Source organism: Heloderma suspectum, chromosome 1 (genome assembly GCF_057233095.1).
Source record: "Heloderma suspectum isolate Gila_16-S chromosome 1, 16-S_ref, whole genome shotgun sequence".
Lineage (NCBI taxonomy): Eukaryota > Metazoa > Chordata > Lepidosauria > Squamata > Helodermatidae > Heloderma > Heloderma suspectum.
In genome coordinates this window covers 255,470,822-255,486,167 of record NC_139458.1, presented here as the reverse complement: position 1 = coordinate 255,486,167, position 15,346 = coordinate 255,470,822, and the positions used below count along the sequence as shown (strand labels likewise).

The following is a 15,346-nucleotide window of genomic DNA, read 5'->3' as shown; positions in this document are numbered from 1 at the left end:
AACTTTCTCAAACAGCTTTTTAAAAGGTTGAAAAACCTTTTCATCTCCCCCTTGGAATTAAAAGGGGAGGCAAGGCAGCTCTGGATAACATCTTGAAGAAAAGTATCCCCCATGAGATAGTGGGGGGGCTGGATTCCAGGATTATCTCCCCAGAGCTTTACCAATGCAAAAAGCTGTACTAAGACTCCTATTTCATAGGAGAAAACAGGGCTGACGTGTTCCATAATAATATATGCTTTAAGAAATATCAACAACTTCTGAGGGATGATTTAAGAAATGTTAACAATATCTGAGAACATCTGAGGACCTGTAAGATCTGTTTGAGAGAAACATGTCTGCACCGGGAGAGGAAAGGAGCTGGCATCAACTACCCCTGTACCCCATGTGTCAAAAGTTTTGAGAACAGAAGATATAGGGGAATTACTTACTCTGATAAAGACTTTGTCTTTGCAATTTATGGAGCAAGCCAGAAGGTTGGATTTAATCCAAAATTCCATCACCGCCTTGCAAGGAGCTGTAGATTTAATTAATGCATCATGGCAAAAAATTGAGACGAACATTAATGAGCTAGAAGACCAAGTAGCAGGAAATGAAACCACGACACAAATTTGTTTTAAAAATGCCTCTGATAGAATTTCTCAACTGGAGGCCTTCACGAGGAGATCCAGTGTACGTATTATTGGGATTAAAAATCTGTCTAATGATGTAAAATTGCCTATTTTTGTGGATAAACTTTTGCATGAGATACTCCCTATCCCATCTGATTATTTACTTGATATTGAGCGGGCATTTCATGTGCCAAATGCTAAAGGGACTGATTACACGATCATAGTCCAATTTGCAAAAGTCTCCACAAAGAATTATATCCTGAGTTTGGCAAGGGAGGGTGGAATCCTTCCCTGGAAACAAGATAAAGTTATGTCATTTCCAGACTACATCAAAGAGGTGGCGAACAAAAGAAGGCAATTTATCAAAGCAAAAAAATGGCAAAGCATGTAACTTACAATATTACTTAAAATATCTTGCTGTGTCTGAAGGTCAGATGAAGAAGTTTCAAAATCATGAAATAGTAGAGGCACAGCTGAACATAAAAATGCATGAGAATTCTGTTACAACCCCATGAACTGGAATCTTTAAACAAGCTTTGTTAACTGTTTGTGTTTAGTCTACATGATCCAGGCTAGCTCAGAAGATAAATGATTATACATATATTCGTTTACTCTCTTTCATCTTTTGTTTTTTCTTGCTTTTCTTTATATTTTTTATTTCAAAATAGATAATATATCTAGTATAAAATATATTACTGACTGTTGAAGGTTTATATTAAGTTTTATTATATAACACTATATATTTATTAATAATAATAACAACAACAACAATAATAATATAGGCTTCTGGGAATGAATTGTAGACCTGTTTCTTTGATATAAGATTGATGATATGATATTGAAATGTAAGGTTTATTAAACTGTAAGATTTTTAAGGTTATAGATATAGTTTTTAAAATAGAATGGCATCAGAAGCCGGGGGTTATTGGAGTTTAAACTTAATTCTTTAAAGGGGAGGGAGGGGGAGGGAAGGGGAAATAATCCTTTTCTTCACTTCCTTTTCTCCTCCCTTTTCCTTTTTTTTCTTCTTCTTCTTCTTTTTCCTTCTCTCTTTGTTATTGTGGTGTCCTCATCAGAATATTGTATTGTTGGGAAATTGTAGTATTGATCAAGTTGTTGGTAATTTTGGTATTGTTTATTTCATTTATAAAGATAAAATAAATAAAAATATATTTAAAAAAAAAACTTCCATTGATTTCAAGTCTGATTTCAAATCCTGTTTAGGATTACGACCTATGTTTGCTTGTTTGCAAGAACACACATGCTTGCAAAGAACATATTCCTCTGTATGTGAGTTCATAAGTGATTTCTGTGACTTAGTACAATATATTTAAGTCTACCTGGAAACAAATTCTCTTCCAGGAAGTCTGCGTGCTGCTAAAAGATGCTGTTGATTCAAGAGTGAAACAGTACCTGAGAGCTCGTAAACGACATGGCCAGCGGAAGGAAGTGGAATATGCAGAAGCAAATCCTTTGTCTCTGGAAGGTAGGAGCTGCTTGCAAAAATAAACACATCGATTTCATCATCAGTGGCTTTTATTTACTTAACCTTTTGAATATTGAATTGTCTCATTACATAGCTTGCTATCAATCAGGCAGAGTGCACACCTTGGAAAAAGCCAAGGTTTATGAGAAATTTCACTATTTTTGATATGATCTATTGGCATGGCCACAGTTGTTCGGACAGGCCAGCATTAGGCTTCCTGCCAACTCACATGCCAAAGACCAGACTTTTGTACCACAATTTAAGGTAAAAACAAATGATCTCATATGCATATGGACCCATGAGAGCGGGCATGCTATTTGTGTATGTGTGTGTCTTATGGGCTCACAAAACTATCCTGCAAAGAATAAAATGAGTCTGTGGAATGTTTTAGTTTGATCATGAAAAGCCCCACTGAATTTCTGTAGGATGGATAGAGATGGAAGATTTGCCCTGCTTGAGAGATCTTCAGAGAATAGGCATGCCATCACTTCCCCCTACTTTGTACCACAAATCCTGCATAAAAGAAAGTGGTGTGTACTTCATTCCAGCATCCAGGTAGCAGGAGAGAAAGTCAGTATGCTGCATATATACCTGGGAAGACAGTTTAAGAGGTGTGGAGGAGGCTATGCCTATCTCCCCAGGTGCTGGGAAGAAACACTTGGAAAATATTATATTGACAGTGCAGTCCTATACATATCTACTCAAAGTAAGTCCCATTGAGATCAGTGGGATTTATTCTCAGGTATAGGATTCTCAGTGTGTATAGGATTGCAGCATGAATCATAGACAGTGATGTGGAGTTATGCCTGCTTCCAAGAGTATGCTTCTAAATGTTTGCCTTTATTGTTAAATCATTCAACCCACTTTTGATATGGCTCTTCAAGATATGTGCAGCAGCTAAAAGTTAGCTATATATTTTAATCCTCTCACATTAGTCTTTCCTCCCGCATTGTGGTCAGAAACGATCTTTGAAAAGAAACCTTTCTGCGTTTTCCACTAGGGCATTAAAACTACCTAGGCTTTTAAAATTTAACATACGTGTGAATGTTTTCCAACATCAGGACTTAAATAGTCAAAGACATGGCCTGTCATGGTAAAAAGGGAGAGGAAGTATTTTATATAAAAAGGAAAAGAACTGTAAAACCACCAGCACTGGAAAAGAGAACTGAAAAGGAAGTGTTACTTCCTTACCTCTGAACTTTTGATGTGATGTTTCAAAGCACAAACTCTCCCATTTGCCTTAAGTAACTTTTAACTGCAGACAAATGGAACACAGGTGGAATAGGGTTTCATCATAGATTCATATGCAGTTTCTAGAAGTAGATGAAACCATATTCCACCCATGTCCCATTTGTTTGCAGAAGAGCCTAATATAAAGTCACATCTTTCTGAATTATTTCTCAGAAAGCAGTGGGTTTTGATCTTTATAGTGAGGGCTGGAAAAATTCCAGGCACTTACCCTGGTCCTTGCAACACTGGAATGAAGACATGGGACCATATATGGAGGTAATAAACGGCCACAATTTTGTTGAAAACTGACATCTGTAATGAGCAGAGTGTTCTCAACACAGAATTCTAAAACTCAATAGTGTAGCCTTTCCTGCCTCCCTGCTTTAATATGGATGAGATCACCCTGGCTCCAAGTGCTGGATCAGTGTGATAGCCGATCTATGCTTTTCTTGTGCCAGGGAGGTATCTGATGGCTTCTGTTCAACCCAGCTGGACAGCCTTAGTTGGGAGCAGGTTGCCAATGCCATATCCCCTCTTGCCAGACAGCTGTGAGAGGCGGTTGGTTAAGCAGCTCTTCCCATTCAAGCAGCCTGAGGGTCCTTAATTCCCTCATAGGCCACACTGAACCTACCAGCTGTGGCCATCATCCTAAACCAGATGACAGTCGCTCATCCCCTAATATTCCTTGCAGTGTGGAGTCAGTGGAAATCCCGATGGCAGCCCCAGCCAGTGACTGGCTAATCCTATGGTGCTGGATGCTGGGATGGGGGGAAGTGGGCAGGGGAGCTGATCTTTTAAGGCAGGCTGTCCTCTCCTTCCTAATTCATGCATGCGTCTTATCTCCCCTAGACTGTTTAGATGCCTTGCTTGGCCCTGCAGGGGGTGGGGCAAATATTCTTCCCAACTGTGACTTAATAGCCAGAGAGCAGCCATCCAAGAATTTGAAATAGTTCAGGAATTTGAAGTATTCCCCTAATCCTGATTATTAATGAGAGGAATCGTAAGGATTATAATTACTGTTTTTATGCATGTTCCTGAGTGCACTATTGGAATCATATTAAGAATAAAAGAATTTGAAACAAATCCCTTAATTTTCCTTCCGAGCCAAAGCTAAGCCTAAGCACATGTAAATGTATTTGTGCATATCCATTCCCTCTTATCTTTTTCTCTGCCCCCTTCCCTGCCTCTGTTGTCTGCCCAGCTAGTGAAATTTAGATTGTAAGCTCCTTTGGGCCAGGGGCCTGTCTTTTTTATTGTGTTCCTCTGTAAAAGTGTCATATACATTGATGGACCCATAGAAAATAATACCAATTAGTGTTGTAGTGGAACCAGGGCTCACAGGATCAAAGCACTGGGACTTTTTTATTAGCATGGAACAATGACATCATGTGCCACCCCCTCAGACTTCCCTGTTACTTCTGAGCTTAACTGCAATCCTCACAGCAGCAACCTTCACATGGATTTTCCCAGCATCGATTTACGGTTGAGCTATCCCATGCACCAAGACCGGTCCTATCATTAGGCAGAGTGAAGCAGTTGCCTTAGGCAGCAGATGCTGGGAGATGGCAGCAAAGTGTTGGGGGAAAGAGCAGTGTGTACCACATGGCCTGCTGTCTTCTCCCTATGCTAAACTGATGCTTTCAAGTGTGGTGGAGGACACTGGTGATGGGACAATGTTGAAAGATTCAACTGCCAGTCCAGTTGGCTTTTGCTCATAGAATGGGAGCAGAAGCCATCTTGTTCTTTGCCTCAGGCAGCAAAATATCTTGATCAACACAGCTCCCTGCATTTTTGGACTCTCTTTGGGGGCATGGCTGTGGGGACTGTCGTGATGAGCACCTGAATTTCAAAATGTACAACTACACCGATGATGATGATGATGATGATGATGATGATAAAAAGAAGTGTGTGTGTGCGTGTGCTGGGAGTTGTCATTACACCTATTTTGATTATATGATTATCAGTCTAACATCTTGGAAACTGGGGTAACTAGTCTGTTTGCTTTACTGCCCAGAGTTGAAGGTCTAGTTCTCACAAACAGCAGATAAGATGGTAAGCCTGTGTCTGGAGTACACCACTTTGGACTGAAAGGGTGAGCAAATTTGATGATGCAACACCCCCCCACCCCCACCTCCTAGAACACTAGCTATTGAGGAGAAGAGTCCTTGCTAAGTCTTCTCCCTGACATGCTAGTTCTTTACGTGGATGGATTTTTATTTTGTATGGAGGAGTATTCTGTTCAGTCATGTGAAGAGGTCCATTCCAGACACAGATTTACCACCTCCTAGTCTGTGTGTGAGAGAGAGAGCAGACTGTCTCAGAGCATTAGTGGTCTCCTCAGGAGCTGTTTGCATGAGATCGCTGTCCTGGTTTTTCTTTTCTGGTATTCAAGTAGCCCCAGGGGAGGAAGGATGGGCTGCCCTAACACTTCTTTCAGACCATGCTGCCCTAACACTTCTTTCAGGCCATTGATAGTCCCTGCAGGAAGTCCTTGGCCTAGGTTTCTTTTCTTCTGCCTTCCCTCAGGCCACACAAATCTTTTAAAGGAGGGGCTGTCTCAACTAAATTATCTCATGCTACTGGTGGTCTCTAGTATCGATGACCTACAATATTAGTTTTACAGAGACAAGATACCTTTAAAGAAAATTACACAATAATGAACCCATTTGACTCAGTTGACCAGAAATGTTTTGCCCAGGGGCTTGTACATTACTTCTGAACCCCATAGGCCCTCCCTAAATCTTTTTCAGTTCAAAACTTTCAGGCTCCTCTGGTCCATCCCACAATGTTTCCAGTTAAAAAGTATTGACAGTGTGTATGGGAGGTGGGGGGGGGGGCATGAAGGAGAAGTCACCTGATGAGGTTGGTTTAATAATTGGTCTAATTCAGCTGCCCTCAACCTGGTGCCACCATATGTTTTGGACTACAGATGCCAGAACTCCTGACCATTAGCTGTGCTGGCTGGGGGTGATGGGAGTTGAAGTTCAAAACATCTGGAGGACACCAAGTTGGGAAAGGCTGGATCAGTCCTGCAACCACCTTTTAATGTGCAACCCATGAAGGTATTCTGATGGTCATGGACCTGTTCACATCACATGTGTTCTTCTCTTGATATGGCAGAATTCTACATGGGATTTCTTGAGCGTTTGACCTGCTCTGGAATTTTAACAAGGACCAGCAGATAGAATTCAAATGAAAGCTCTTTTCCATAGCTCCAAGCGTGCTGTTGAAATATTGAGGAAAGAAAGATAATTGAGGGATTAGATGCAATTAAAAACTCTGGAAATGTAGAGTGCTATATTCTAGTCATACTAAATGTTTATATGCCTGTGTGGGCTAATACTTTCTATGCTTAAAAGAAATTAGCCAGATTTGAAGTGAAGTTTTAGCTCTTCTACTGTGCTTCTCATTAAAAAAAAACTGTTCCATTTTATCTATTTTTCCAAATATGAGAGTGTTTCAGCCCTTGCTGCATAGAAAAAGACCATGTTTCAAATCATAACTGAGAAGCAAAGAACACGGTATTTGAGATCTAAAATAGCTGGGTTGTAAGGAGGAAAAATACATGTTTTTGGAAAGAGCAGGAGTGTCAGGTACAGCAGCATTTTGAGATCACTTAGGCCCGTCTTGTGGTTTTGGAGAAGACTGTGAATTCCGTAACGGAGCTATGCGGGTGCCAGGTTTTGCTGGGAAGTGAACACCTGCCAGGCTACTCCAGATAACTCAGCAGCTCAGAGGCATTTTCCCAGGCTCCCAGGTGAACGGTCTTTAATAGCCGTGGGAGACAGCTTTCTACTGTTATACGCTGTGCCACAGACGCTCACTGGAAGCCTTATAGATGCTCAAGGCAACTTCATTGTGGGTTTTTTTGGTAAACACATGTGGCTGGGTAGCTTAACAGGGAAAGCTGACATGATACTTCCCCTTAGACAGCCTTCCCCAGCATGGTGCCCTCAAGATGGGTGGGACTGCAACTTCCATCATTCCCAGCCAACATGGCCATTGGCCATGCTGGCTGGGAATAATAGGAATTGCAGTCCAACGCATCTCGAGGGCATCAAGTTGGGAAGTTAAGGAAGCTTAACCCGTAACGTTGTGGTTTCTGTTATGTTTTTTTTTTTTTTTAAGGATCTTGCTAACTTAATGATTTTTACAGATTGCTGCTGGAGACCTCTCCCTTTCAACACACAGGTTTCCCTTTCAGCACACACAGATTTTCTTAATTGTGAGGTTCTTAATTGTGAGTTTCTTAGTTGTGAGCAAGCAGCATTACTTTTAAATGATACACAGGCTGTTTCCTGTCTAGTATGAAATTGCAGTGGTTTCTGCTTCTCCCACAGCTGCTCCAGATTTGGCCATTATTTGACTCTAAAAATGCAACCTCCAGTTGTATAGAGTCTTGGCGTGCCTTAAAGACCAAGGCACCCCATGTGGCAGACACTTGTGTGGCAGGCCAGAGCCTGCTTGGTCAAATGCATGAGGTGCATCCGATGAAGTGGGTTCTGTCCCACAATGCTTGGGCCACAATAAATTGATTAGTCCCCCCTTCTCCAACCCAGTACCCTCCAGATGTTTTGGACTGCAACTCCCAGCATTCCTGACTATTGGCCATACTGGCAGGGGCTGATATGGAGCAAAGGGCTGGATGCGCCCGATCTCATCTGATCTCGGAAGCTAAGCAGGGTCAGCCCTGGTTAGTACTTGGATGGGAGACCACCTGGGAACCAGGCTTCCTGCGCTGAACAGGGGGTTGGACTCGATGGTCTTGTAGGCCCCTTCCAACCCTATGATTCTATGAGTTCTATATGTCCAAAACATCTGGAGGGCAACAGGTCAGAGTAGGCTGGGTTAGTCTTCAGGGTGCCCCAAGACTCTTGCTTGTGTTTGCTGCTGCAGACTAACACAGCTGCCCCTCTGGAATTTGCTCCTTGGATTGAAATGTCTGCCATTGTCAGTCTGTATTCAGGGTCTTTCCAATGTAAGCATGAAGCATACTGAAGACAAAGGGTGAGGCTGCTGATCAGCCACTGTCTAGTTTTCTAATCTCTAACCACAGGGGCGTGAACAGAGTGATGAAGACTTTTGTCTGTGGTTGTCATTTCTGCGGCACTTTTCCAAGTGAAATTTGTATCATTTGAATGAGCTCCAACTCCCAGAGGAAACTTTATTTTACATGGAGCAGCTCATCCCTCTCAAGCCTACATGCAGTGCTGCGGAACTAGGCTTTATGGAAGCTTTTAATAACTGAATCTCTGTGTGTGTGTTTTTAACCCTCCTAAAGCTATTGATCTGCTAACTTGTGCCAATTGATCACAATGGTGGCTAAGTAGAGATAGACATTGCCAAGATGGAAGAAGGTTCTAAAATGTCTGAATTCACGTTGGGAAGGAGAAAGGTACTTCTGATTACACTATGGGCATCTTGAATGAGTTGTTTGACACAATACAAGTAGACTTGAACTTAAGAGACGGCTATGACATTATTATTATTATTATTATTATTATCATCATCATAATCATCACTACTACTACTACTACTGCCATGCTTGCTCAGGACACATATCTCTATGCACATCTGTAAACGACCTCCATGTTCAGAGAATCAGACCTTCTGGAACACAAATGACTGGTGGGAAGTTAGCTCAGCTATGCTAGGGGAAGCCATTTCTGCCAGTGTGACCCTGGCTCTATTCTGCCAGAGTGTGTCTGTCCGGCAGAGCTGACTAGCTCTAGGACTTTCTCTAAATACACAGGAGCACAGCATGCATTACTTCAGATCGTTTAGTCAAGGGAGCAGAGTGCCCTCGTAATGTACTCATGGAACCAACAGAGACCAGATTGGAGTTTTTCCAGAAATGGAGTTTTATTGAGAAAGTACATAAAATGGCAATGTTTTATGCCATAAAATAAAACTTCACACAATGTGTGAAGCCTGTTCCTGGGATAGGGAGAGGAGGATGCATAGTGAGAAGGCTGCCAGCCACAGAGGCTACATGGCAATCGCTTGGCTTCTGAGAAGGGGAATTGCAGTGGGAATTGAAAAGCTGGTGAGAGAGGGAGAAAGAGAGCAAGAGAGTGAGTTGCTTCCATTATGCTCTGTCTGCACATTGGGGGTTGGTGTGGGGATCCTTTGTGTCGGGGTAAACAAAAACAAGGCAGAAAGAAGAGTCTTTCCTTGGTCGCGGCAAGGCTTTACCAGGCAGAGTCCATTGGGAGCGGGAGTGCAGAAAAGAGCACTCAGAATCAGGCTGTGTTTATCACAGCCGGACCCTTTTCTGGGATCCCCTGAAGTTAGGGTTCAGAGGTGCAAGAGCAGGCACTCAGCCAGGAGCTCCAAAAACTTAATCAGGCAGATTGCCAGCAAAACTAACAAAGGACAAGTCTTAAGGACTATAGCAACGGTGAGGAACATTTTTTGCCTGAGGGCTGGATTGCCACCAGGGAAACTCCTGGAGGCAGCATACCACCAGTGGGTGAAGCTAGACCGCAAAGTGGGTGGGGCCATCCAGTCTCTCTCTCACTCGCCATTCACACCTGTGGAGAAGAGAGACCCGCTGCTTCAAGAACCGCCCTTTCAAGACAATCCAGGTGCCTTTAAGTAAGTGAAGGCTCCTGAGGGCTCTGTATGCCCCCACATTTCCATTTGGGAATGGTGAGGGTCATGCAGAGCTTCCAGGAACTGTTGCTTCAAAGCGCCTGGAGCGCCTGGAAGCAGTGGCTCCGTCTGCCGCTCTTTTTCCCCAACGGGGAAAGGTGAGGGGTCTGTGGAGCCAGTTTGGGGAAGGAGTGGCATCCCACCAAGTGGGGAGGCCTCATAGGCAGAATCTGGCCTGTGGGTTGCAGCTGCCCCACCCCTGGACTCTACAGAGATTCATGCAGGACTCTGGACACTTGTTGAATTTAGGGGTTCTGAAGCAGTTATAGCCTTTGATTATAAAGGCTCCCAACAGCAGAGGGTGATTTCCAGGTGCACCAAAAGATGGCTTTGGTCATTTTCCTACATAACAAAGAAGGGGAATCTAGGCTTCTTCTGGTGGAGTTTAAAGTACTTCTTGTAAAGAACACTTGAAATCTCAGGGTTCTGCATAGTCGATCAAGAGGTGTTCAAGTGTGTGTTGGATTAGGAACCAGAGGAAAACTGACCATGATCAATGCTGTCCTCCTACCATTGTTATTGTAGCTAAAATTGTTTTAATAGTGTATTTTAAAGTGTTTTTAAATATTAATATGTACACCACTTAGAGCTTTTATTATATTAAGCGGTATATAAGTGTAAATAAATAAGTAGTGGAACATAAGAAGAGCCATGCTGGATCAGTCCAAAGGCTTATCTAGTCAAGGATTCTTTCCCAAAGTGGCCAAACGTGGGCCACGGGAAGCCCACAAGCAGGACATGAGTGCAACCGCACCCTCCCGCCCATGTTCCCCAGCAACTGGTGTACATAGGCGTACTGGAGGTAGCACATAGCCATCAGGACTAGTAGCCATGGATCGCCTTCTCCTCCAGGAATTTGCCTAATCCCCTTTTAAACGCATCCAAGCTGGTGGCCATGACTAAGCTCTGCGGCAGCAAATTCCATCATTTAACTCTGCGTTGTGTGAAGAAGTACTTCTTGTCTTAAATCTCCACTGCACAGTTGCATTGGATGACCCTGGGTTCAGGAATTATATGAAAAGGAAGAAAGAGTATTATTAATTTACTCTCCTTTTCCCTATGTCTTAATGAGGTGTGGCCTGTTCCTTGGAAAATGGTAGTGAATTAATTAACCATCTTCTATTTTGTTTTTAATTCAGGCCAGCTTTGGTGGCTAGGTTGGGCACAGGGGTTTCACCGGTGTGCCGTGCATGTGTGTATTTTATATGCTTTGTGCATTTTAAATTCCTAGATTTTTAGTTTTTAATTCAGATTTATGTCGTGATAAACATGTGCTGCTTGTGTGAAAGTAGCACAGCTTAAGTAAACATGTCCTGCTTTTTTGTTGCAGCCGGTGACTTTCACGCTACAGCCTACTTTGTCAGAAGATGGGTCAATCTGCGATGTATTATGGGACGACACAACAATGGTAAGCTATCTTTGTTTTGTTTTGTTTTGCAAAACAAATGGGTGAAGGCAGGAGAAGTTCACAGGAAGCTGCCTTACCCTGAGCCAGACTTGGTCCTCCAAACCCAGTATTGTCGACACTAACTGGCAGCGGCTCTCCAGGGTTACAGGCAGGAGTTTTTCCAGCCGTACCTGGTGATGCCAGGAATTGAACCTGGGAGCTTCTGCATGCAAAGCAGGAGCTCTACCGCTGAGCCACTGGCCCCTTGCTTTTCATATTGATCCTAGTCCAGTTGTGGTCTTGAACAGAAAATATGCAGTGCAGAAGGGTCTCTCCCTCCCCGTTCCCTTGCTTGATCGTATGAGTAGCGATGTCTTCTGTGGTGGTGCTGGTTATGGAGAGGTAATCCCCCCCCCCACCTTGCAAACAGGTTAGTGGTACTGTTACACAGTGCCCAGTTTGTCCTGGGACTGCAGAGCTGCAGGTCAAGGGAACTCAGGCCTCTGGAATGTTGCATCCTCCTGCCTCCCAGGAAGAGCATCATGGCAAGAGCCTGGCCCCATCCATTGGCCAAAGTACGAGCAGCTGTATGGATCTTGCTTCCCCCTTCACTGGCAGAAGGAACACTCCACTCCAGTTGCCAGTTGTCCTGAGACTACAGAGCTGAAGGGCAAAGCATACCCTAGGCCCATCGATCGGCCAGGAGACTTAGGGCTGCTGGCTTCTGATCTTTGCATAGGGGTGTATGTATATTATAATCCATTGTAAGACATCTTGAGGACTAGCTAATTAAAAGATGGGATATGAATCTTCCAAATCAATAAATAAGCCAATTTGTTCCGGAGTGGGGTGAGACCCGCATGAATACCAGCAAGCACACAGCCCATTCTTTTGTGCAGGAATTTCTAGATCAGAGATACGACATATCCCAGTGCTAGAAGCAGGGTCTGTTCCACCTCTGCAACACCATACTGTGTACTGAGGATCCAATTCAGAGGGGCAATCCACACCCAGAAGCGTATTTGCTTCCATTTGCCAGACAAACCTGTCTGCCAGATTGGGACAAGTATTTGTGTTATGATCTTGCTGCAGTGGTTTTGTTGTATAGTCTTCCCTAACTCATTAGTTTTGTTAACACTTCTTTTAAACTGTGGTCGTCAGAGTAATTGGCTGGGCCATACCACATTTCTGCAATGTTGAGACTCAGCATTTTATCGCGTCTCTGGATGGTGAATCAGTAGATGTTGCCCCATGAGTCAGGCCTGTTGTCAAAGGGTGGTACAAGCGCATGCAAGAAACTTGCTTTTGTTCAGCCTGCCTCTGTAAAGCTGTGTCTCGGTGATGTCACTGGATCTGATCTCTGCTCATGTTTTCCCAAGCCAAGGAGCTCTAGGAGGATGTGACATCAAATCTTATTCTGCCAGAAATAACAAAGCATAAGAGTTGGACTGAAAATCTCCTTGTATCATGTTCATCTTTAACTGAAAGTTAAGGTCTTTTAGAACATTTGTTCAATCCCCTAGATATGTAAACTTTGCTTCTGACAGCAATGCGTAGTGTGTAAATGCATCAGTCTACTTCTATCTTTGCCTTTGTTTTTTTTAGAGAAGGTAGATACGTATCTAATGGTAGCTCTCTGAGTGATCTCCAGCAGATCACCAAGGATGTCTGACTCCTCATTATTTGACAATAGCAGCAACAGAATGACTCCTTTCCCCAAATCATACTGCTAAAATGGAGAAGCTTGGGGTAACCAGGAGTGGATGTTTGTGCGGAAGGACAGTAAGCTCTGTTGAGTTCTGGTACTCAAAACAGATTCCAGTGCTCAAAATTCTCCCCCACCCCATGAACCTATGCAAGACCGTTGTTCCACTCCAGAGGGCCTCCTTGTTGTCATAAAATAGAGGGGAGGGGGAGGAGGATCACGTATGCCGCCTTTGGCTCCTTGGAGGAAAAGGCAGACTATAAATGTAACGGCTAAATAAATAATAAATAACCAAAAAAAATGTCCCACATTAACTGCAGTCACATAATTAACATCACATCTAGTTTGCCCCTCCGAGTCCAGTTTTAATGCTACGTACTATGGTACGGATTAAACAATGATCAAGCATACAAAGGAGCAGTTCTGCAGAATTTTCTTGAGACAGTTTCTAGTCTAGTGGCTTCCTACGCTCTAGGACACTGGGTTTGTTTTGCCCTGTGCTTTTGCATGTGGCAAACCCTTAGTGTTTTGTCAGTTCCAGCTCTTGACTTCAGCATATTTTGTTAGGGCTTATGCAGGCAGAGTGCTCTTGCCTATCAAAGGAGGGGGGAATGAAGACGGAAGCGTGGGTGTAGACTGAAAAAACAAAATGTTGGGTGTTTGAAAACATAATCAGGCAGTTTAGAGAGTGCCCCCTAAACTTGTCATCGGGGGGGGGGGAATACATCCAAAGACACACATGTCTCTCCACTTTCTTATTTTACACAGAGTTGCGTGTATTTCCGGAACGGTTTGTGATTTGTGTCACAAGACTTGGGTCCAGTCCACTTCCTCGGGTCAGTGAAAGTGTGGCACCGGTATGTATGAAGCAGTATTAACAAATACCATATTTTACTGTGCACTGGTTAGAAACGTGGGTGGCTTTATATAGGCCTTTGCCATTCATAGATTCTTGGCATGTGCTCAGGATGGAAAATGTTACATAAATACTTGGGCCAAGATGTTTAAAACTTGAAGCCAGAAATTGCTCTTTGAATTCACAAGCTACACACACCCAGGCAGAGACGACGATGAGAGCTTCTGGGAACCTGACCACTTGTGTGAATCCGATAGTTCCTTAAGGTGCAACAAGTGGACCTCACACCCTTATTTTTGAAATTGAATTATATAAACTAATATAATATGCAAGTGTATGCATGCTTTAGTTTGGAACATCTGTTTGCTTCTGGTGTGTGTTTTTAATGTTGGTTTTACTAGTTTTGTTAGGATTGGACACGCGTGTGTGCTAGGCTGCAGCTGTCCCACTACTGGCTAACAGCAAGCTGTCTAGCCTACACACTAGCCACCATCTCTTTTAATGAATCGGGCAATTGACATTGCCGCTTGGCTCTCCTAGCAGTTAATCCAGGCACAACAGCAACGAAAGGCACTTCTGGAGTAGTTTTGTTGAGCAATTTTGTTGAAACTCGGCATTGCAAGCCAGTGCAGAATCCTTAGGGGGAAAAATAGATTCCCCCCCACTTGCGAGTTCTTTGAAAACAATCATAATTTCCAGATCCAAATGGATCACTGCTTCTGTTAGGTTAGATGGCCTAAAGTGAGAGTCTACAGGTTCTGCCACTTCCTGCCACTGGAGGAAGTGTTATGTTCAGAGAACAGTTTTGCACGGATACCTTTTCCACCGTTCCCACACTTCTTTCGTGGGAGTAGCAGAATAGCCTGCATCAGGATGGACTGATCGGAGGACTAGTGAACCCTAAATGACATGTAAACTGGCAATGCAGGGACTGTTAATGCTGAAAGACCATTTGGGCATGCCCTAAGAGCTTCCCTGCAGCTCCGATGACTTGGCTTCATTCTGTGCAGTGCCAGCTCTGGTCAAATAAAAGCCTGCTGTCTACTAATACTTTCTGCACATACTGCCTAGTAGCATCTGGGCTGCATGAATACCTTTCACTCAACAGTAAAGCCTGCATTGTGGTGGAACATGAGGGGTTCTCATGCCTCCACCTTGGAGACTGTGGAAGGATGTGGCTGAAGAAAGGGTGTGCAACTTGTTCCCTCTCTCCCTGCTTCCTTTTGTCTGGTTTTGTGCTCTTCATGAGCCTCATAGCTCTGATGTTGTGTCCCCTTTTCTGATTCCCATTCTTTGTATTCCTTCCCTATTTTCACAGGTTTTCTTCTGTTTTCCCATCTCCCAAGATTCCTCCTTTCCCCCCCTCTTCTTTTTTTGGCCCAGCAATCCACTGATTGCATTTGCATCCCTATTAGGTTTT

General features: G+C 43.4%; 1 protein-coding gene across 12 annotated transcripts in view; it reads left to right on the top strand.

Moving 5' to 3' along the window:
* Positions 1-15,346, top strand: part of SLX4IP (SLX4 interacting protein) — a 120,436-nt gene that overhangs the window by 85,922 nt on the left and 19,168 nt on the right. For all 12 annotated transcript variants that reach the window (XM_084824825.1, XM_084824815.1, XM_084824879.1 and 9 more), the window contains 3 exons: positions 1,971-2,094; positions 11,309-11,386; positions 13,839-13,927. In XM_084824825.1, coding sequence (XP_084680951.1) covers positions 1,971-2,094; positions 11,309-11,386; positions 13,839-13,927 — 291 coding nt within the window. The remainder of the gene's footprint in view (positions 1-1,970; positions 2,095-11,308; positions 11,387-13,838; positions 13,928-15,346) is intronic.